The 24,005-nt window shown below is 52.0% G+C and overlaps 1 protein-coding gene across 1 annotated transcript; it reads right to left on the bottom strand.

The window, feature by feature from the left end:
• Positions 1–1,601: 1,601 nt before the first annotated feature.
• ZSCAN1 (zinc finger and SCAN domain containing 1) lies at positions 1,602–20,393 on the bottom strand. Its single transcript, XM_039224470.1, has 8 exons — positions 20,322–20,393; positions 19,329–19,423; positions 17,102–19,191; positions 10,183–10,271; positions 3,035–3,146; positions 2,750–2,824; positions 1,890–2,545; positions 1,602–1,721 (listed from the first exon to the last, which is right to left on the bottom strand). Exons 3-8 carry the CDS (start codon positions 17,469–17,471, stop codon positions 1,602–1,604), a joined length of 1,422 nt encoding a protein of 473 aa, XP_039080401.1. The 5' UTR covers positions 17,472–19,191; positions 19,329–19,423; positions 20,322–20,393.
• Between the last annotated feature and the right edge of the window lie 3,612 nt (positions 20,394–24,005).

Below are 24,005 nucleotides of genomic sequence, written 5' to 3'. Positions count from 1 at the left end.
TAGAAGAGCCCCGCATGGGTGCCAGGCTCCCAGGCCCTGGGCAGGCAGGAGGTGGCCTACCCGGGGGGTGCAGGAGGGCCGCCAGGTGACAGGCGCCCCCGGAAAAAGCTCCTGGAACTGGCGCTGCCAAAGCTCCTCTCCTTTCGCTTGCGGAACACAGACGGCCGACCGCCGAGCTGAGCGCGGCACTGGGGGTCGCTGTCGCCCAACGAACGCGGGCGGGTTCGGCGACACCCAGACACGCGACGGGTCCCGGGTCGCCTGCAGGATGAGTCCGCCAGGGGTCGCTGTCACCCGAGGAACACGGCGGCGGGGATGGCGGGTCCCAAGTCGTTCAGGGGGACGAGTCCTTCGGTGGTCGCTGTCATTCGGGGTAAGCGGTAGGCGCGGCGACACCCGGAAGATGAGGTGGGTACTCAGTCGTCCCACAGGACGAGCCCCCCGGGGGTCGCTGTCACCTGGGGTAACGCGGCAGTTGCAGCGACACCCAGAGACGCGGCGGGTCCCGGGTCACCTGCAGGACGAGGCTGCCGGAGGTCGCTGTCACCCGGGGGACGCGGCGGTGGGGGTGGCGGGTCCTAGGTCGCTCCGCTGGACGAGTTCGCGGAGGGTCGCTGTCACCGGGGGTAAGCGGCGGGCGCGGCAACAGCGGGAGACGCGGTGGGTCCCGGGAGGCCCCGCAGGACGGGCCCTCCTTGGGTCGCTGTCATTCGGGGTAATTGGCAGGCGCGGCGACGCCCGGGAGACGCGGTGGGTCCCTGGTCGCCCCGCAGGACGGGTCCCCGGGGGTCGCTGTCACCTGGGGAACGGGGCCGGCGCGGCGACACCCAGAGACGCGGCGAGTTCTGGGTTGTCTGCAGGACGCGTCCGCCAGGGGTCGCTGTCGCCCGGGGGACGCGGCGGCGGCGATAGCAGGTCCCGGGTCGCTCCGCTGGACGAATTCGCAGAGGGTCGCTGTCATCCGGGGTAAGCGGCAGGCACGGCGAAGCCCGGGAGACGCGGTGGGTCCCGGGCCGCCCCACCAGACGAGCCCCTCGTGGGTCGCTCTCACTCGGGGTAAGCGGCAGGCGCGGCGACACCCAGAGACGTGGCGGGTCCCGGGTCGCCTGCAGGATGAGTCCGCCAGGGGTCGCTGTCACCCGGGGAACGCGGCGGCGGGGGTGGCGGGTCCCAGGTCGTTCAGCTGGACGAGCCCTTCGGTGGTCGCTGTGAGTCGGGGTGAGCGGCAGGCGCGGCGGGTCCGGGGTCGGCCCGCGGGACGAGCCCGCCGAAGGTCGCTGTTACCTGGAGAACGGGGCGGCGAGGGTGGCGGGTCCCGGGTCGCCTCGCAGGACGAGTCCGCTGAAGGTCGTTGGCATTGGGGGTAAGAGGCAGACGCGGCGGGCCCGGGTCGCCCCGCAGGCCGAGTCCGCGAGGGTCTCTCATCCGGGGGACGCGGTGACAGGGAAGTGGGTCCTGGGTCGCCCCGCAGGATGAGCCCACCGAGGATCGCTGTCACCGGGGGGAGGGGGGGGGGACGCGGCGGCGGGGATGGCGGGTCCCGGGTCGCCCCGCGGGACGAGCCCGCCAGGGGGTCGCTGTCACCCGGGACGCGCGTCCGCTCACTGCGCGGCGTGCAGCTTCTGGTGGTCGAGGAGGTGGACCATCCAGGGGAAGGCCTTCCCGCAGACGCCGCACTCGAAGGGCCGCTCGCGGCAGGCGGTCTCGCGGCGGCCCGAGGGCTCCCGGCGGCCTGAGGTCTCGCGGCGGCCCGAGGGCTCCCGGCGGCCGGAGGGCTCCCCGCGGCCGGAGGGCTCCTCGAGATGGGAGGGCTCCCCGCGGCCGGAGGGCTCCTCGAGACGGGAGGGCTCCCCGCGCCGGCCTCCATCCGAGTCCTGGGCCTGCCCTGCCGCGTCCTGAGGGTCGGCCTCCCTTGGCGCCTCGGCCCCGCCCGGGCGAGGCCTCTTGCGCAGCGGCTCCAGCAGGTGGATCTTCTGATGCTCCCCCAGGACAGAGGCGTGCAGGAAGGTCTTGCCGCACTCGGGGCACGGGAAGGGCCCCTCTTCCAGGTGGCGTTTTTGGTGCTCCATGAAATGGGTGACCCAGGTGAAGACCTCCCCGCATTCGGCACACGCGAAAGGCCGTGTCCCTGGGGTCACTGGCGGCGGCACCGAGCTCTCGGAGGAGGGGGCGGCCGCCGGTTGCCCTGCCTCTTCAGGGGAGGCTTTGGTGTCTTTGAGTAAGGGCAGGTGGGGACTGCTGGCGTCACGGTCCCCAGCCCGCCTTGGAGGGCTACTGCTCTGAGCACTGGGGAGGGTGAGGTCTGCAAGCAGGCTGGGCTGAGGGGGCAAGGGCAGGGGCTCCTCTGGATCAGGCCCTTGGCCTCCGGTGCCCTGAAGCACAGTATCGCTGGGGGCAGCCACTGCCTGCCAGGCACCCCCTTCTGCCTGGGGAGCGTCCTGGGCCAGCCTGGGGTGGCAGTGCCTGTTCTTCAGGGCTCGGTCCCCGACCTGCCCACAGGGAGGCTCATCCCAGACACTAGGCTTCAGAGGCAAGCAGCCCAGGCCTGGGGAGGGTGAGGGAAAAGGGTTGTTAGTTAAGGGGCAGAGGCTGGAGGCCATACTCTGCTCCCCAAGGGCTGCAGAGAAGGGCGGGGCCAGCTGCCTGTACTCAGTAGAGGCTTCTTGTTTTCAGTCCTTTCCTCTCTTAAGATAAAGGGGCACGTGGGGTTGGGAGCCAGGTCCCTCAGCCCTGCGCCCCCTGTCCTCACCTGGGCAAGCTGCTGAGGGGAGCCCATGCTGCAGCATCCTCGGTCTGTCTGCCTTCATGCTGGGAGGCTGAAGCCCTGGTCAAGGGGTGGAAATGTTTGAATAGCTATTGGGGCAGGGGGTGCCGATATCAGTCCCCACTCTTGGTGTGCTCAGTCTGGAGGAAGTATAGAGTTAATCACCAAAGCCCCACCCGCCCCCAGCACTACCATCAGCAAAGTCTAACCCTTGCCAGGCCCAAGATCCACTCCCAGCCCTCAGGATTGCTGTAGGACCCAAACACTCACCGAGTGAGCCCAGGGTGCAGGATGCCTCGGCCCCCGCCCTGGTGTGGGGACTCCGCTGGGGCTGGGCAGGCTGCAGCCACTCGCCCTCCTGGGGGAGCCCCAGCTCCAATGCCTGGAATGGCAAACACAGTCCCGTTCAGCAACTGCCCCAAGCCACCCAGGGCTTGGAGCAGCCACCAGAGAGCCATCCACCCAGTGCCACCACAGTAGAAGGACAGACACCATTGCCTTCTTTCAAAACTCCAGGAATAGCAAAACTAAAGCCACTGCCTCCCCCAAAAAAAGGTGCCCCCCCAAAACAAAAAAGGCCACCAAGCCAATAAATAGTAGTTAGTAAGAGTTTATTGTGCATATAGGAATAGTCTGTGAACTGGGAACCTTTCAAATCCAAGATTGATAGGAAGTTTGGAGGCTTATACAGTGAAAGTGAGGAAGGCATTTAACCTTTTTTGGTGACACTTATTACAAAGGGGATTTCTTGGTGGCAGGGGCTGGCTCAAAATGATTATCTTTCACTGTGTTTAGGAAGATGACTTAAGTTTCTTTAATAATTGCCAGAGGCATTTGCACAAGGTGGCCCAGGTTATGTTTTACTTGTTTTGCAGAGCACACTAAATTAAGTTTCACTTACTATGGCTTTTAAGTGGCTTTGTCTGCTCAGGGAATGTTCAAATCTGGTTTCCTTTTTTATTTAACACCCCAAATGCACATTCCCAGAGGGCTGTTACTAGGACATAATTCGAGCCCCCACCCCTTGCAAAATGGAAATCCAAGGCCCCTTTGTGATGGTTAGTTCTATGTGTCACTGTAACTAGGCTAAGTGACGGCCTGATCGCTGGTAAAACATCATTCTGGTATCTGCAGGGGTGTCTCCAGGGAAGACCAGCATTTATACTGGTAGTCCGAGTAAAGATCATCCTCACCACTGTGAGTGAACATCACCCAATCCTTTGAGGGCCCAAGTTGAACACAAAAGCAGAAGAGTGCATTTATGCTCTCTGCTTGAGCTGGGACAGTCACCTTCTGCCCTCAGATATTGGACCTCTTCTTGATTATTGGCTTTGGACTCAGACTGGGACTCGTCTGGTCCTCAGACCTTTGGACTTGAGATGGAATCCCCACCAGCAGTTCAGGGATTTCTTGGCCGCCATAATCATGTGAGTCAGTTCCGTATAGGAAATCTCTCTGCACACGATCTTAGACAAAAGGCCGAGAAGCAACAGTAAATCTCTTTGTATGTCAACATAAATCCTACTGGTTTTGTTTCTGTGAAAAACCCTGACTAATACGCCCTCACTTGAAAATCACTGACAATTTCATGGCGACAAGATGGCATTCAAGAGAGTCCCATGTATGGAGTCAGGTCAATATCACCTGTGGGGTTCTGAACTGTCCCTCACAGCTGCACTGTCCCAAGAACAAGCCCCCCCCCCCCCCACCGCGAGGGTGATGAGCAGCAGTGGGGGCTCCAGGTCTCACCTGTCACCAAAGCACTCCTGTCACCCCGCCCCCCAGGGGGCACACAGATATCACACAAAGTGGTATTAGCGCCTGCCACGGAAGAGTGAGAATCTGAAACTTTGCATCCATGCTCTGGCCCCATTTGCTGTATGGCCCTGGGAGGGGAGCTTTCCTTCTCTGGGCCTCAAAGGGGATACTGTGCAACGTGCTCAGAGCCAAGCACCCGGCAAGGGCTCCGCAAACTTCCACTGTAGTGGCTGGATCATTCAGGGTTTGTGGCTAGAGAAAGAGCACAGTGACACCCCTCAATACAAATGGACAATATTCGAGAAAGTGCATTGGGACCAATAAGAAGTGAGAAGCAACCAGGAGATCCAAGCCCACGTTGGAATCTTCGGTTGGTGTCTGCTTTCTGCTGCTCTCGCCCTCCCCTCCTGGGGTGCTGGAGTGCAGGTGCAGGGTTCTAGGCTTCTCAGAGGCCCAGGCTGGGACTGATAGGTGCTGGGGACTCATGGAGGGAGGGGGCTGAGGACAGGGTGCAGTGGGAGGGAATTAAGGTTTGAGATTCTTCTCTTTCAGGCTGGGGATATGTGGATAGTGCATTTGGGTGAATTACTGATTTTCTGTTTCTTGCTAAGTACTAGTTTTGATTATAAAACAACACTTATTGAATTCTATAACAGTCATCAGAGAGGCTGCCATCTGCAGTGGGGTGGGCAGGGATCCACCCCTCCTCTTCCTGCTACCCTAACCACCTGAGACCTTCAGCTGCTGCCAGTTCTGCCTCCTCAGTGGCCAAGGCCATGACCGTGGGTGGTGGCGGGGTTAAGTGAGAGAGAAGGCCCAGGACCTGTGTGTATTAGTGTTGGTGTGTGTTGGTGGGGCGGTGTGCTAGGGCATATTAATCCACCTGGCTTGGAAGCTTAGGTTGCCATGCAGAAAGTCTGCAGATGCAGACGAACACATTTGGGCCAGGCCCAGAAACCGGGACATTTCTGGGCCTTCTCTCTATCTCCAAACACAAACACGTCCCCCAAGTCCTGTTGACCTGGTCATTCCAGGGACAGTGTTGGGCAATGGGGGGATGTGAGGGCCCACATCTGTCATCTAAGCAGCCAAGAAAAAGAAAATAAGAACGAGAGGATATGTGAATGCTAACCAGCTATTTACTGCTGTTGAGGGATTATTGTTCATGGTGTTAGTTGAAGTAGTGGAGCTGGGTTTATGTCCAAAAAAAGGAAGAGTCTTGGTGGTTTTCCAGGGGTGGGGGGGGGGGGGGGGGACGACAAACTAGATGAAGGGGTCAAAAGGTACATACCTTTTGGTATGGGCCTGTAATGTATAGCATGGAGATTATGGTTAATAATACTGTATTGTAGATTTAAAAGTTGCTGAGAGTAAATCTTAAAAGTCCTCATCACGAGAAAAAAGTTTGTAACTTTGTGTGGTGATGGATGTTAACTAGACTTCCTGTAGTTGACCATTTTGTAATATACTGAATCATTATGTTGTATACCTGATACATATTAATTGATGTTACACATCAATTATATCTCAATTAAAAATAAAAAGATATCATAGATACAGTCAGGAAAAAAAGAGTCCTTGAAGCCCAGACCCTACTTGCAGTGCATGCATGGAGATGGGGTGTGAGCATGTGTGTGATTTCCAAGGGGAGAATCCAGGATAGGAAAGGGATTTCCATCAACACATCTGGCTATGTGTCAGGTACCTGTGGCCTGTCTGGGGCTGACTTCTCCATTCTGTGCCAGAAACATAATGCCCAGAGCCCATAAAACTTTTGGAGGAAGGAGTTTCTCATGATAATGTTTTAATTTCTTTTAAAATCAGACACACACACAAAATGAACATAGTGACTATTCTAGCCTGGAATATATTCATTTTTATATCAAATGGTCGTAACATATAACTTTTACCATTTTGTGGAAGCTCATGAATATAACTTTGACATGATTTTTATGGGGCAAAAATTCTTAGGGCCCGTGAAAGTCCTAATACAACCCTGGGTTCATTATTCTCTCTACTTTAGTATATGCAGTGTGTATTAGTTTCCTATGGCTGCTGTAACAAATCATGACAGACTTAGTGGCTGAAAACAACACAGATTTCTCATAGCTCTGGAGGCCAGAAGTCTGAAATCAGTTTCTCTGGGCTAATGTTAGTGTTGGCCAAGGCTCATTCCTTCTCAAGGCTCCTGGGGAGAGCCTGTTTCCTGCACTTTTCTCAGCTTCTAGACACACCTGCATTCTTTGCCTTGTGGCCCGTCCTCCATTTTCACTACTTCTATGCACAGGTCACTGCCCTGTCTTCTGTAGTTAAACCTCCCTCTGCATCCCTCTTTTAAGCACACCTGTGATTACATTTAGAATCCACTCAGATAACCCAGGGTTATCTCTGCTTCTCACATTCCTAACTTAATCACACCTGCAAAGTCCCTTTAGCCACCTAGGGTAACATTCCGAGGTTCCAGGAATGAGAACATGGACATTTGGTGGGTCTAAGTCATTATTCATCCTACCATACGGTGTGTGTTTGAAGTTTTCCGTGATAAAAAGTTTTACAAAAAGATACTTGAAAAGATATTTCCAGGGCGTCTGGATGACTCCGTTGGTTAAGTGTCTGACTCTTGGTTTCTACTCAGGTCATGATCTCCTGGTTGTGAGATTGAGCCCTAAGTGGGGTCCCACCTGCTGAGCATGGGCCCTGCTTGGGATTTACTCTCTCCCTTTTTCTCTCCCTCTCCTCTCCACTGCTCGTTCTCTCTCTCTCAAAATAAAGAAATTAAAAAAAAAGATATTTCCTCCTACAAAGCCTAAAACAAGACAATTAAGAATAACTCTTTTTGGGGCACCTGGGTGGCTCAGTCGGGTAAGCGGCCAACTTCAGCTCAGGTCATGATCTCACAGTTCATGAGTTCGAGCCCCACGTCAGGCTCTGTGCTGACTGCTCAGAACCTGGAGCCTGCTTTGAATTCTGTGATTCCCCCTCCCTCCCTCCCTCTCTCTCTCCCTCCCTCTCTCTCTCTCTCTCTCTTCCTCTCTCTCTCTTCCAAAAATAAATAAACATTAAAAAAAAAAAAAAAAGAATGGGGTGCCTGGATGGCTCAGTCGATTAAGCGTCCGACTTCAGCTCAGGTCATGATCTCACAGTTCGTGGGTTTGAGCCCCGTGTCGGGCTCTGTGCTGACAGCTAGCTCAGAGCCTGGAGCCTGCTTCGGATTCTGGGTCTTCCTCTCTCTCTGACCCTCCCCTGCTCACACTGTCTCTTTCTCAGGAATAAATAAAACATTAAAAAAATTTTAAAAAAAAGAATAACTCTTTTTTCTCCTCAGCCATAGCAGGTCAGAGAGAGAAACTCACACAGGTAAGTTCAAGGATGGAGATGATCTGCCGGTGATGCCTACAAAGGTACGTGGGTGTTTCTTTGGTGGGGCAGGCTCTTCTGCAGAGCAGTGGGTACATTACTCATCTTTTGTCTCGGGTTTTTGTTTAGATGTCTTTCTATTGTTGTTGTTAATTAACTAAAGAATGAAAATGGTCTCCAGGCAGAAGAACATAGTGGCCAGAGAAGAAAAAAAAATACAGACTGGTGGGTCCTTCAAAAAACCAGCCATGCAAATCAAATCCCAAAATAATACTAGACCCCAGTAGCCTAAGAGGGGGCTATCTCTAGGGATGCAGAAGGGACTGGACTTTGGCTTGATGGAAAATGTCTCACTTTTAATGAGTCTTTCATTTAACTTAATTTGTCTTAATTTGACTTAATTGTATAAAAGTGTGTGTTTGTCTGTGTGTGTGTGTGTGTGTGTGTGTGTGTGTGTGTGTGTGTGCGCACATGTTCATATACAGGTCTGCGATTTTAACACATATGCAGATTCATGAAACTACTCTGATAGTCAGGACCAGAGCGGTCCCACCACACAGGGAAAACTCCCTCGCCCTGCCCGTGCATAGTCACGTTTTTCCTCCACCCAGAACTCCTGCCTAGCATTCACGGATCTGTTCTCTGTGGCTGTCATTTTGTCTTTTCAAGACTGTCATATAAATGGGATTTCACAGTATGTACCTTTTGAGATTAATTGTTTTGACATCATAGTGCCCTTCAGATCCTCCCGAGTTGTGTGTGAATCAAGAGTTTCTTCCTTTTTATTGCTGAGTAGTATTCCATGGTGTGCAGGATAAGTGAGTGTTTATCCAGTCACACGGACATGTAGGTTGTTTCCGGTTTGGGGCTATTACAAACAAAGTTGCTATAATGTTTGTGTACAGGTTTTTGTAGGAACATGAGTTTTTGTTTCATTCAAGTAAATACCCAGTCCCAGGAATGGGATTGCTGGGTCATATGTCACGTATATACTTAACTTTATAAGAAACAACCAAATCATGTTTCCACTTTGCATTCCTACCAGCAATGAAACAGTTCCAGTTTTTCTACACCCTTGTCAGCACTTGGTGCTGTCCCTCTTTCTAGTTTTAGTCATTCCAGCGGGTGCGTAGTGATGTCTCATCATGGTGTTAGTCTGCATCTCCCTGATGGCTGGTGATCTTCCGCATCTTTCTGTGAGCTCATTGTGATACTCATTTTTAAAAGGTAAGCACGTGACTCCTGTCCTTTTTCTCTCTAAGCATGAACATGAAAACAGAAGGAAGCCAAAGATGCTTCAGGGTTGCTCGTGAGGGGCTTAGGAGGGGAAGATGGTGGTATTGGTCATGAGTGAGGGGGGCCACATGACCCTGTGTTAAAGGAAGGATGTCTCATGGACACCTAGGCTGCTGGTCAGTCCTGTGCAGGGAATGAAGATCCTGACAGGGGTTTAGCACTGAGGGCTAACATTTGAGACAGGGGCAGATTAGTGGGAGACAGAGGAGCCTGTGGTCTCGGGGAAGGGCGAGGTCACAGAGGTAATGGAAGGTGAGAGCAAGGTGCTATGAATCTTGCGCCAGAGGGAAGGGAATGCAGTTTGGTTTTTGTTTCTTTTATGATTTACCTGTTAACAAATATACACGTTCTGCCCCATCCCCATCCCCTCCACCCCATTTTAATCACTCCAGTCCCTGCTGGAGGTCTGTCCCCATCACTCAGAGTGGCTGGGACTCACTCCATCCACACCAAGGCTCCCTTGGTCCCTGACACACACCCACGTCCCCTCTCACTTGGGGCCTTTGCAGGAACAGATCTTGCTGTGAGGGACACCCTCTCAGAGTCTTTCCTGGCCCCACCAAGAATCTACAGGGCCATGTAGAATGAGACTACTACAGACACCAACACAGACAGGACCCGGGCCAGGGCCCCCAAGCACCTATGTGCCAGCACTTGGAGTAGTAGCACCAGAACTCTTTCAACCACCCAGCATGTAGTCATGGGCTATAGCATCTGGCTCGTGTCTGGGAAAGGACTGGCCAAGGACCCAAGTGGAGGGATGAAGATGGTGTCTGTGAGGTCTGCAGCAGAGCACAGCCCTATTTTACTGTATTTGGTGCAGCATTGAGCCCCAGCAGGTTTTGGGATTTGTGGGGCCATTTAGAGGTGTGGAGTTCAGGCTTCCTGGGAGTGTCGGGGAGAGCCTTGCACAGAGCTTGGATGGGATGTCCTTGAGCCTGTCACAGCACTGATACTCGTGTTGCCCTGGGAATGTGGGAGTATGAAGCCAGGGGCCCTGGGCTCACCTGGCATGGGTCTTTCTGAGGCCTCAGGTTCTTCCCGTCTTCCTCCTCGCTGATGCTCCCGTCCTGGTGGTCGGTGAGAGATACCAGAACTGGGTGGGAGAGAGGGATGGTGAGAGGCTTGTGGGCCCAGAGCCCCCAAATCCCCAGGTTTCCTGCACAAGGTGGGCAACACATGCTAGGAACATCTCTGAAGACCCCCAGTGAGGCCAAGGCAAGGACAGTAGTGTGCCACCGCCTCCATCCTTCCGACAAGCTTCTAAATGCAGCCCCATCCCCCACCTGCTCCAGACCTTTCCACAGCTGCCAGGCCTGAGGCCATGGTGACCCCAGAGGCAGCTGAGGACAGGTCTTCTCAGCCAACACTCCATGCCCGCGGGTGCTCCTGAGAGGCCCATGAGGACATTTCCTGTGACACTGACTAACATGGAAAGCCTGGAGAGGAGTTTTTATGAGGTGGAATGTGGTCAGGTAGCAAAGATGGTTGAAGCAGGACCCCTTGGATCTACCGCAAAACACATTGTAGGAGGGACAAAAGCCAGGGCACAATAACAGTTACAGAATGTACACCATTTATAGAAGGTTTAGGACTTGGGAAGCAGAGCCACACACTGTTATGGTTACAAAATAAGAGGGGAAAGTACAAACATGCGCATGCAATGAGAAATTCAAGGCTTTGCCCCATCTAGAGCAACTGGGAGAGTGGGCGTGAGAGGAGTGTGAGGGGGCATGAGGATCCAGTGAACTCCATAGTGTGTCATTTCTTCAATAACAACCTAAGCTGCCTTAGGTTAGGCTCTGAGATGGCTTCATGGCAGTTACACGGGTATTCATTATAATACTTTCCATAGTTTTACAGGCTCAAAATGTGTCACATAAAAAGCAAATTGTTGCTTTGGAAAACAATTTTGCAGTTCCTGAGAAAGTTATACATAGAGTTACTGTATGACCCAGGACTTCTCCTTAGGTGTGTTCCCAAGGGAAATGAAAACATGTCCACACAAGTATCCATATGTGAATGTTCCTAGCAGCATTGTTCATCATAGCCCAAAGTGGAAACAACCCAGATGTCCATCAGTTGATGAATGGAGAAACAAAATGTGGTATATCCATACAATGGAGTATTATTCAGCCATAAAAAAGAATGGAGTACTGATATATTTTACAACATGGATGAATCTTGAAAACATTATGCTAAGTGAAAGAAGCCAGACACAAAAGGCCACATACTGTGTGATTTCATTTATATGAAATGTACAGAACAGGCAAATCCATAAAGACAAAAAGTAGATTTGATTAGGCAGGAGAGGAGGATGGAGAGTGACTGCTAGGTTTACTACTAAGGTTTACTTTTGGGAGGAATATAATGTTTTGGAATTAGATCATAATAATGGTTGCACAACTCTGTGAATATAGCAGGAAATCACTGAATTGTGTATTTTTAAATGGGTGAATGATATGGTATGGAAATTATGTTTCAATAACATTATTATTTTTAAAAAGCAAACAGGAAGGTAACATCACCAAAATATGACAGAGTAGGGAGCTCCCAAAATCAATCCCTCCACAATTAAGCAAGAATTAAGCTTGTAAAAACTTTCAGACTTAGCTTTTTGGGAACTTGAATCTGATTTAAAGAGAAAAAAAAAAAAAGGATGAGGGAATGCTTAATGAGAAAGGAGCTATTCGATTTCAATTAGAAGGTGTTGTGGCATTTTTACTTACCTGCCTAACAACCCCACTCCCCAGCTAAAAGGGGCTGTGGGTGGCAATCCATGTTATTGGCATGGCTTGCTGAAGCCACAGGGGGCAGGACAGATCTTGTTCCCAAAGCATTGCATTTGTGTGTTTTGACCTCTCTGAAGGATTGGTTCAGGGTCTGCCTTTGTTATATCCTCTCAGAACCCTCAGGACTAGAGTAGCCTCCTGCACAGCATTTGGCAAAAGCATTTAAAAGCACCTACTAGTCACTTGAAGTAAGGGACGAGTGGAGCAAGCAGATTTTTGGTCTAGAGAGACCAAAAAGCCTAGGAAAGAAGAGTCTGGAGAAAGAAGTACATGTGTGAGAATAAGAGCTTTACTAGAGAGTTTAGCAGGCCATGCATGTGCTCGCTCGGGGCTAAACACATGGTTGGAAACATGAGAAGATCCCAAGCTTTCATCTCTGGTTGATCTTTAGGCTGCATTAACTGGGAAGTGAAGACTTAGGAGAGTTGTAAATGGAGTGGCTAAGCATTGAAGGAAGACCTCAACGCAGAGCCAACCTACAAAAACCAGAAGAGTTTTGTTTTGTTGCCTCCAGGCATTTAAGGAAATCTCTGTCACATCACTAGCTAACCATTCTACTACAAAGAATGTCGTTTTCACAAAAATAGTTTAGAAATGTTATCAGAATAAACCATTAAATCCACAATAAGCATAAACAGGCCCTGGAGAGGGAAGAGAATCTGATCTCCAGAATTATCACATTATATTATCAAATATTAAAAATTCTCAGTTTCCAACAACAAATTAAGAGGCGTACAAAGAACCAAGAAAATATACCTCATTCATAGGAATAAGAAGAAATTAATGGAAACTGTCCCCAAGGAAGCCCAGACACTGGACTTACTAGACAAAGATTTGAAATCGACTGTCTTAAATACCTTCAAAGAGCTACAGGAATCCATGAACAAAGAGCTATCAAAAATCAGGAGAATGATGTTCTCAACAAATAAAGGATATCAATAAGGAGAAATTATAGAAAGGAACCAAACAAATTCTGAAACAGAGTACAAGAACTAAAAATTTGCTAGAGGGATTCAATAGCAGATTTAACCTGGCAGAGAAAAGGATTAGTAAAATTGAAGATAGGTCAATTAAAATTGTACAGTCTGAGGAGAAGAAAAATAAACAGTGCCTAGGGGACTTGTGGGAACACCATAAAACAGACACCACACCAACAGACATATAGTGGGGATTCCAGAAGGAGAAGATCAAGAGAGAGTCAAAATATTTTTTAAAAAAATAGTGGCCAGAAACTTCCTAAAATAGATAAAATACATGAATCTACACATTCAAGAAGCTAAACAAACTCCAGTATGATGAACACACTGAGACACACTGTAATCAAACTGTCATGTGGTTCAACATATCAAAATCAAGCTTTGTACTGCACCATATTTATAGATCACATGATCATCTCAAGTGACAAGGGAAAAGCATTTGATGTAAGCCAGCACCCTTTCCTGATAAAGCATCATAATTTTGAGAGACTGAAAGCTTACCCCCAATCACGAACAAGGCAAATATATTTGCTTTTACCACTTGTATTGAACATTGTACTGGAAGTTCTAGCCAGAGCAGTTAGGCAAGAAAAAGGGGGTGGGGGGTGGGGAGGCATCTAAATTGGAAAGGAAGGGGTGCCTTGCTGGCTCAGTTGGTGGAGCATGTGATTCTTGATCTCGGGGTTGTGAATTTGAGCCCCACATTCGGTGTAGAGACTTCTTAAAAATAAAATCTTAAAAAAGTAAATTGGAAGGGAAGAAGAAAAACTATCTCTATTCACAGATGGCATGAGCTAATTAGTGAATTCAGCAAAGTTACAGGACACAATATCAACACATAAAAATTAGTTGTGTTTCTATAAAACATCTGTGAATAACCCCAAAGGGAAACTAAGAAAATTTCATTTATAATAAGAATCAATTCTATTATAGACTCAAAAAGAATAAAATACTTAGGAATAAATTTAGCCTGGGAGATACAAGACTTATACATTGAAACCTGGAAAACTACTGCAAAAGGAATTTAAAGGAAATCTAACTAAATAACATGATTATTTATTATTAATAAACACATTTTGTGTTCATGGATTAGAAAATTTAATATTATTAAGATGGCAAAACTACTTAGTGATCTACAGGTCCAATGTAATCCTTATCAAAACCCCAACAACCTTTTTTTCCTTGTTTGCAGAAATGGAAAAGCTGGTCCTAAAATTTATATGAAATTGCCAGGGACCCAGAATAGTCAAAACAGTTCTAAAATAGGACAAAGTTGGAAGACACAAACCTCCTGATTTCAAAAATTACTACAAGGCTGCAGTGTTGGCATAAAGACAGACTTGTAGAATGGAAAGGCATTGGGAGTCCAGAAGTAAGAAGCTACGGCCAATTGATTTTTCGCAAATGTACCAGGACCATTCAGTGGGGGAAAGAAGACTTTTCAACAGTGGTGCTGGGACTACTGGTAATCCACATGCCAAAGAATAAAATTGGACCCTTAGTTAATACAGTATACCCAACAGTGCTTGCCAAATGCCCATCCTTGGATCTTCTGCTGTTTCTCTTCACCTGCCTCTCCCCTCCTGGATTGGCTGTGCACCCACTAGCTGTTTGGTATTGACCATTGTCCAGGAACCCCCTGATGGTGGATGCAGAGCTCTTGCTCTCAGGAAGCTCACATGAACTAGGACATAGAACAGACATGCAGGGAAAGGACAGACCCTAAAAACATCATAGAGGGGTGAGGGCCCCAAAGAACACGAGTGGGGTCTTGCATGGTAGCCTCTCAGAGGGATGGATGTCTAAGCCAGGCCTAGAAGATGAGCTGGCTACCCCTGGATCCAGTGAGGGTCAAGGCTGCTGGCTGTAGGAAGGGAAGGCCCTGGAGGCAGGTGATCAGAGCACCCAGCCAGGGTGCAGGGCCAGTGCCGCTGCAGGGCTAGCATTGGAGGAGCTGACAACTCTCTCTGCTGCTGTGTGAACAGAAGGCAGGATGATGGATGTGGGGGAGACATTAAACTTTTGATTACTGAGGCATCCATTTCAAATACATCCGTCTGGAATAAACATATTTGTAACTGTATGACACAGCCTCCAGCAAAAAAGCAGATAAGGAATTGGGCAGTCCCCACTCATGGAGGTCGCTCTTTTGGAAAGCCCTGGGTAGTCCAGATAACTGACAGTCTGGGTGACACATTTCTACTTTCTCACATCCTAATTCCCACTCTTCTGCTTTGAAGTAGCCAATGAAGAGTATATTTCTAAGACCCCAGACAGCCTCCCTCCAATAAAAGCAGAGCCCCAGGCATGCGATCTCTCCCATTGCTCTCCCTCTTTTGTCTGAGAGTATCACTATCAATAAGTAGGCTGCACTGGGCGCAACACTCCTTGGCACCCAGGTTCACCGCTGGGCCAGAGGGAGGGACACCCCATGGACTAAGATGAGGAGAGACCTGTTCCGTTCCGATATCTTTCCAGACACAAGCCCTCAGGGACTTCAAGTGGATATATTAGGTCTGTCTTCACCTTGCACTTGGGCCACAGTGACTGGAGACGACCACCCACAGAAAGAGAGCCAGGCTCCCACTGGATTTCACCTGGGCTTCAGGCACCCCATCCACAGCCCTGCCTCAGCCAGCCCCCGGACACATCTCCTCCTCAGTGCGCACCTCTTCCTGCCCCTTCCCACTCACTATGCTCTGGGAGCTTCCCTGCCCAAGGAATGAAGCTTAATCTTGAGGCAGCAGCATGCAGATGCCACCTGCCTGTGTCCCTGACTTCCAGGCATTCACGCAGCAGGCAGAAACGCCTGCCTCCTCATGTCCAGCCACCTGCTGCTCCAACTATCTTACTGTCCACAGGACCACAACTTGTGCAAAACATGTATGCAACCCCCTGCTGAAAAATGACACAGAACCTCAAGATGGCAACAACAGAGTATTAATGCCAGCCTGGGCCTCCTGAGCTTGAAGCCTGGCAGACTGTGTGGGTCCACCAGGGGCCAGACACAAAAGCCTCTTGGCCTCTTTGTCCCTGGAACAGTGAGTTCCAAGGGCCACTGTATCTGCCTTGCACGTCTTCATACCACAGGAACCCAGGAACGAGACTTCATGATGGCATTCAGTGCCTTCCAACTTGGACTATACTCTTGCCTCTGCAAAACGGGACATGCAGCTTTCCCCAGCAGGTCAGCCAGCTTCTTGCGGGCAGTGTGGAGACCTGGGACCCCTGTTTTCTGTAGATTTCAAGGCTTTTCTAAATTGAGAAAAGTTGCCTGAAGACAACCTGATCACAGCACCAGTGCCAGTTGGCCTCCTCCTGATGTTGTGATGAGGTCTGCATTTTTGTTGACATAACTAGGAAAGAGGGAGCCCATTTTATGGGCCTGGGAGGATGGGAGTTCTGCAGAGTCACAGGGGCAAGAAAGCATGAGGACAAAGCACCTGCAGGGGGGACGGGAGCCCTGGGCGGGCGGCATCAGACTCGTCTGTGGACCTTGCAGCTACCGGAGCTCTGCCCCACCTGCCGAGCTCTCTCCAGCTCTGTAACGACGGCGGCCCCGGGAGCCTGTCTCCACAAGCAGCCTGTGGGCCTGAGATGGGCCTGAGCCCCACGGACTGGATGCGGGAGAGGGACTAGCCACCTCCAGGATCCCTGGACAGGGCCTGAAGTGGGACGGACATGGTCCACAGCATCTTGCGAGGGCTGAGGGACCCAGGGTCCTCCTGAGGGAGAGCAGACAAATGCAAAGCCACAGGCCAGATGGATACATGGTAAAATGGAGGACTCCTCAATTACCGACTGAGCGAGAGAAGTGAGGCAGACAGAGGTGTGCGGCACAATGACATTTATGTAAAAAAAAAACCAAAATCAAAAACACAGGTGTGTGATACGACAATGTGCACTGGGTAGGACATGTACAGGCAGGGGGGCTGCTCAGACGGTCTGGGGCGCTGCTGGTCGGGAGAGGGAACGGGACAGGAGCGGGTGGGGGTCGGCGGGAGCAGGGCTGGGTGGATGCGACACTCTGAGTCCGAAAGGAAAAAGAAGCGCGATCCTTGGGCACCGGGCCACGGAGACACTGGCCAGAACCCAAACCCGGCACCTGCTCCTCCCCTGTAGCCACTCGCTCTCAGGGGTGAGGCCCGTCCCCTCACCTTCCTGCTGCGACATCTGTGTGAGGTCCTCCACCAGGCTAGCGGCCTCCCTGCAGGTGCGGGGGCCCTGCGACTGCACCCAGGTCCTCATCTTGCTGGGCAGCGCCCCCAGGAACTGCTCCAGCACCAGCAGCTCCAGCATCTGCTCCTTGGAGTGCGCCTCGGGCCGCAGCCACTGGCGGCACAGCATCCAGAGCTGGCCCAGTGCGCGGTGTGGCCCGCCTGCCACACGGTACTGGAACTGTCGGAAGCGCAGGCGCCAGGCCTCAGTATCCCCAGGGCTGTCCAGCTGAGGGGCCCTGTCCTGGTCCCTCAGGGCTGGGGGCTGGGAACTCCTGGGGGAGGCGAGGGCTCTGGCCAGCGGGAGCATCTCTCCGGCCTCAGGGGGCAAGCGAACTGGATCCCAGGACAGTCCCAGCGGCTCCAGACAAACCCGGGTGGCAGCAGGCAGACGCAGTCAGCAGTCAGGGGCCTGCAGAGAGGGGCAGGCGCAAAGTGGCCGCATCAGATGGTGGCCATCACCTTGCTCAGGACTCTCATTAGCTCCCCACCTCCTTGCCCTGACCTCCAGCTCCCGAGGAGCTGGCCTGAGTCCTCCCCGTCTCATTCTGACCTGATCTGCCGTATGGCCTTCATCGGCTACAGTGTGAAGACACTGGTGCACTGGTGACCCTAGGGCCTTTGCACCTACTGTTCTAACCACATTCCTCTCTAATGCTCGTGCCAGCTCAGCTGTCACCACAGCAGGGTGTCACCACGCTCTCGTTCAGGATGTTATCCTTGTCTTCTCAGCCACGCTGTGTGGTCTTCACAACCCTTATCTCATCATGAACATATCTCATTTCCTTACTTAGCTTAGTATCCATTTCCCTCCTTCTTTCATACAGTCATTCAACACACAGTTTACAGAACATCGAGGGGGACAGGACTCCTGCCATGGTGGAGTAGCCAGCACTGTCCAGCAGAACTTCCTATGGGGTTGGAAATGGTCTCCATCCGCACTGTCCAACATGGTAGCCACCAGTTACAGGTGGCTCCTGAGCACTTAAAATAAGGAACAGGAGTTTAAGTCCCCTTTAAACGGAAACAGCCGGATATGCTATGCCATAGTGCAACAGGGGCCTCCTGCCTTGCCTATGTTGTCTTTTTAGCCTTTCCTACTTGCCTATGCTGTCTACTCCTGGCCAAGTTAGAGCTGAGGGAAGAGGTGGTGAGGAGGACAAGGGAGGGATAGAGACTTTAACAGCAGAGGGAAAGTGGAAAGGGCAGGGAGAAAATAGCATTTTGTGCATTTTCCAAGCTTCCTATAGTGAACATATAACTTAAATGTTAGCCATAAAAATAAAAACGAGAATTTTTTTTTTTTTTTAACACTTGTACTCTGTGCTGATCCGATGGTGAAAGTAAAAGCTGGCACGACCTTTCTGGAAAGCACTGTGGAAGCTTGTCTATCAAGACGATTCTGGAAGTTCGCATGCTGTGGAATTTATCTGAAATTGGGACAAAGATTTAGGCACCAAGATTCACAACAAAAGTGCCCAACAGTCAAGCCTGGCGGAATCAACTACCCTCCCATCACATGGCAAAGAATTTAGGACTGCAAAATACACAGTAATAAAACATGCTCAAGGGAAGCACAGACATGACATATAGATGACATGAAGTACAGGGGAAAGTGGGATGCAAAATGATGTATGAGGGTCCCAAAAAGGGCCACTGGGAAAGAGGCCCGAGTGTGGCCAGCCATATGCCCCGTGTTCTTCCTACTTCTCTGAATCTCCCCCGAATGGTATTGTGATCATGTGTGTGGGGGGCGGGGAAAAAAGAACAAAAACACTGAGAAGGATTTTTAATGACATGGGAAATGCTTAATGACAAGTGAAAAGTGAAGGAACATTCCACGTGACTTTTTCCTTCCGGATCCTCTGGAGAACTTTTCATGTGCACGTGTGTGGGTTTTACAATCAGGAAGACAGGAGAGGTGTACCAAGGCAGGGAGGGCAACTCACGAGGGCCGTGCCCTGCCAGTAAGCTTCCAGTCTGCTTCCTGCCGCCAGCACCCTGAGTGGAGTTTACAAGCTCCGTCACCCCTGCTGAGACCACAGGCAAAAACACTCTTACGCTGTAGCAACACTTTCCTATATGTAGTTTTGAAAACGTAAAAGGGCCCGTTTCGCAGCTCCACAGGGTTCAAGCAGCCGTTCTGCTCTGGGATCTCAGACCTTACCCTTCTCGCCGGTGAGCAGGGAAGTGCGCCCCGGGGAAGATTCCAGGGTGGAGAACTGCAGCCCCTCAGCACCCTCCAGGGTCCTGGGACGAAGTCTATGTGGGGAGAAGTTGAGTTTATGGAGGATGTAGAGGGGATCAAGTGGGGCCCCTAGCTGAAAGCACCCAAGGCCTATGGGCACGTGTCTGGGGTCCACTGGTGGGGGAGATGATGTCGTCAGGTGGCGATGTGGGCCAGATGGGGAGCCCAGGCTGATGAGGGGTCCCGGAAGATGCAAGGGTCTTAGGCTGATGGGGTGGGGACTTGACGTCTGTGCAGCGAGGAGGCTCTGGGGCCTACACGGGGAGAGCTGTGGTCTTGAGGTCCTGGAGATCCACTCTGGGGGTAATCTAGATTGATGTCAGGGGGTCTCTGAGTGTCACTTGGGGGGCTCAAAGCCTCGTGGACAGGCCAGGCTTACCTGGGGTGGGCAGTGACATCTGCCGCTGACACTGTCAGGTTCGGGATGCTGGCTGGTGGGGGGAGGGGAGGCTTGGGCTGGGCGGAGGGGGGTCCGGAGCGGACGAACGAGGGTGGAGGGGCTTTCTGCCCCAGCTGCTGGGGAGGGGGATGCCAACCGGGGCCAGGGCTAGGCGGAAGGGCGCGCCGCGGCCCCCTGCCCCCCTCCACCTCCGCCCCCCGCGTCGCCTGCGAGCCTCGCCCGTCTCCCTCATCCCAGGGCACCTCGGACCCCCCCACCCCCCCCGACGGCTTCCCCGACCCGGCTCGGCCCCGCCGCCTGCCCCGGGCTGCGCCTCCGCCCCCTCCCCCCACCCCCGAGCCCGGACTCGTCTCCACCCGCGCTTCCTCTAAACGCGATCCCGGCCAGCGCCCGCCGAATCCTGCACCCTCGGCCCGCGCCGCGGCCCCTTCCCGCGGCCGGCCAGCCCGGCGGACGCACTGACGATCGAGGGACGGGAGGCGAGACGGCCGGACGGGCCGCGGCGGACTCACCGCGCGCGGGCTCCGCTCCGGCCAGGGCCGCTCAGTCATGGCGGCGCCTCGGCTTGCGAGCGAGCCCTGCCGCCGCGGCGCGGACTACAACTCCCAGAACCCCGCGCGCCGCGGGCGACCGCCATTGGCTCGGAGGGGTGCACAGAATCGTCCCCGAGCATCACGCGCCACCGAACCCCCTGGCGGGGGAGGGGGTCGTAACGCACGGGGCTTCTCTGACCAATCGGAAGCCGCCTGGAATAGGTCCTTCGCCCCCGCAACGCCCTAGAGTTACCCTGGAGGGATTCGGTCGCCACGGCAACCGGGCACGCCGCGGCGCAGCTACGTGAGGATGGTGCGGGGGACTGGGTAGCACGATGGGGAGGGCTGCCCGAGCGCTCTCCTCTCGCGATGCGCTTGCCACACGAAAGGCAGAAATTCTATTTAAACAACGTGGTTTCTTGTTTGTTTGTTTGTTTGTTTTACTGTAAGAGTTTCCCACATTTCGTATGTTAAAAATATTTTTAAATGTAAGGCTGTTTTAATACAACATGTTCCAGAATAGGATTGCCAGGTTGAGCAAATAAATAACACAGGTGGCACAGAATTGCAGATAACAGCCATTTTTCTTTTTAGTATTCATGGGTTTCACATTTAGTGTATCTTTTAAAAATTAGAAAATATATGTAGAGTAGAAGTGATTTATAGTGTAGCTGTGTCCCACAGTAGACTTGCCAGATTTAGTAAATAAAAATACAGGGTGCCCCCCAAAATATAGGATGCCCACCTAAATTTAAATCCCGGGTGAACAATAAGTACTCTTTAGTGTAACTGTTACCCATATTGATTATATTTTTAAAACAAATATATTCAGTATAACCTTTTTAACGTATGTGTATGTCAGAGTAGGGTTGTCAAATTTTGCAAATAAAAATGTAGGACAACTCCTAGTAAAATCTGAATTTCAGGTGAATTTTTTTTAGTATCTATATGTTCCAATAGTATAGTTGGGATATAAGTAATAATAATAAATACTATGTTAATTACAATAATGTATCTTATTATTTATCCGAATGGTATATTTGGGACATATTTAAACCAAATTCTGATACCAAATATTCTTCTAAATACTAATGATATATTTTAGTGTATGCACATCCCAATAGTATGTTTAGAATATACTAAAAAGTTATTACTTGAAATTCAGATTGGGAGAAAGATAATGATTCAAGGGGGTTTCACAGCTCTGGGACTGGGCTTAAGGTGGCTACAGCCAGTGCTGAGATGGGGTAGCAGGAGGATGTGAGTAGGGTTGGGGACCTAATAAAGGATACGGGGACCCCACTTCCCGAAGCCTAGGACCGAATGTCATTTATCCGCTGGACAGCAGCACCTACCAGGTGCTGTTCTGGACCGGATGTGAGGGAGACACATCAGTGAGCAGGACTGATGTGGCTTTGGTTTCTGAGGGCCCACAGTTTACGTACAGGTAAACAAAGAAAGCAGATGCTTGCTGGAAGTGTAAGTGCCTTAGAGAAAATAAAAGTAGGCAGAAAAAATAAAGTCTCAGGAGTGGCAAGAGGGACTACTTAGCTGGGTGGTCAGAGCTGAACCTCTCTATCATCTCTGGCTGGCTGCTGGTCCCTGGAGTGTTGAATTCAAGCAGGTGCTTGCTGTGTGGAGAAGCCACAGACGGGAAAATAAAGTCCAAATGCTGAGGGTTTGTTATTTCCTTCTTGTAAATTATACACACGTAGTGACCTGAGTTCTCTGGCTTATTTTCTTGGTAGGTGAAATTGGCGTGACCTTTTGGTCTTATTTATGTATTTATAACTCTGCAAGACACCTCAGGAAATTGCCTTTGAGAGAGCATTCACTTTGTTTCTAGAGCTGGGGTGGAAGACACTGTGGTCATTAGGCAGCTTGAATGCTAGATCCACTGGGAGGCAGTCTGGTGCCAGACAAAGGTTTCCAAACAATTTATAAGCCGCAGAAACTTTTGTTCCAAACGACTCTGAAGTAAATTTCCATTTAAAAGGAAGTTGGCTGGAAGCAGAACGGTTGTGATTGCCAGGGGCTAGAATGAGGAGGGATGGGGAGCTGCTTTGTCGTTTGGCGACGTGACCCGGAACAGACTTGCTGGTATCTGTATTTTTGAATGTGGGCCTGGAAAGTTTGGTCCTTTCCTCCGCGAGACCAGTAGTCTTCAGATCTCAAGGGAGGTAGGCTCTTTCTTTCTGGTACAAACCAAGGAACTTAGGTCAGCAAGCGAGGGGTGCATAAGCTTGAAGCAAGTTAACCCGCAAGACTAGGTGCAGTGCTAGATTATGAGATGGCCATGCCCCAGGCTCTGCCGAGTACAGTGACTGCCCCCTCCTGCCGGCCCACGACTGAGGGTGTCCGTGGAAAGCGGTGGAACTCGGGTGGGTCGTCCCCCAGCTCTGTCCTGGCTCGTGAAACAGCCTGTGCCCGAGCCACACTTCCCTTGTCCTCACCACTTGCCGCCCTGCCCCGGTCAGTTACTCACCCGCCCCTGCCGGCCTTGGCGAGAAGACCTGTGTTCCCGTCCTTCCTTTGGATCCTGGCCAGGGACCTCGTGTGCTTCCCAGGCCCAGCCACTTGTCCACTTCGGGTGGCCCTGGGTGAACATCTTGGCCCAAGATGAGGACCGTGGAAAGCCAGGCAGCTCCCCGGCCAGCAGGGGCTAGGCCAGGCCAGCATCTGTGCTGAGCCTCCTCCAGTGACGCTCCTGGGGGACACTAGAGAAGACAGACGCTGTCCTCTGGGAGACAGAGCACCAAACACCCACTGACATAATAGCCCTCCTAAGCAACCTAGGCCTCTGGGACCATGAAAGTCCTGCTAGGCCTAGCAATTTGGGCAGGTTGTGGTCCACTGCACACACCGGCACCCCTGGGCCCTGGCCACTCCCAGCGAATGCCGGCCCCCCACCCCGCAGAGCTGGCTACAGCCTGCTGCCCAGGGCGGTTCTGGATAAGGTACCACACACCCCGCCGTCCCAGGCCCTGGCCCCGTAGTCATCTCCTGCTCACTCTACAGGCCCAGGGGCAGGTCAGGGGAGTCGTGTGCCCCTGGCCACCCAGGCGCCTCTCTGTCCCTGCAAGGCTTGCTGGAGTTGGTGGCCTGGGGAAGGTCCAGGGGTGGTCCGAGTCGGGCCCCACACACCCCACACCATGCCAGCCAGGCGACCCGGGAGTATCTTGAAACTTACAAAGGTTTCTGGGCTGAGGGGCCCCGAGCAGGTCCTAGGCAGGTCTGAGTCAAGATCTAGATACCCCAACCCTGCAGTCCTTTGCCAGGCCTGACATCTCCCAGACCCTGCAGGGCTTGCTAGGCCAAGATCCAGGTCAGGCTCCACAACCCAGCCCCTGACTGCTCTGGATACCCATGGCGTCTCCCAAACCCAGCTGGGCTTGCTGGAGCCGAGGGCCCAAGGCAGGTCTGCGGCAGGTCACAAATGCCCTGCGCCTGCGGGCTCTGATCAGGCCTGGTGTCTCCCAGAACCTGCAGGTGTCCTGGGAGCCTGAGGCCAGGGGTGGGTCCAGGTCAGGCCCCACAAGCCAGCACTGTGCCCGTCCTGGCCCTCCAGTGTCTCCAAACCTGCATGGCTTGCCTGAGCCCATGGCCCAGGACAGGTCTGGGTCAGGCCCTACAACCAAGCACCGTGCCAGCCCTGCCCCCCGC

Source organism: Hyaena hyaena, unplaced genomic scaffold, assembly GCF_003009895.1.
Source record: "Hyaena hyaena isolate Hyena2069 unplaced genomic scaffold, ASM300989v1 scaffold_1645, whole genome shotgun sequence".
In the NCBI taxonomy this organism is placed as follows: Eukaryota; Metazoa; Chordata; class Mammalia; order Carnivora; family Hyaenidae; genus Hyaena; species Hyaena hyaena.
This window is presented reverse-complemented; position numbering and strand designations above follow the sequence as displayed.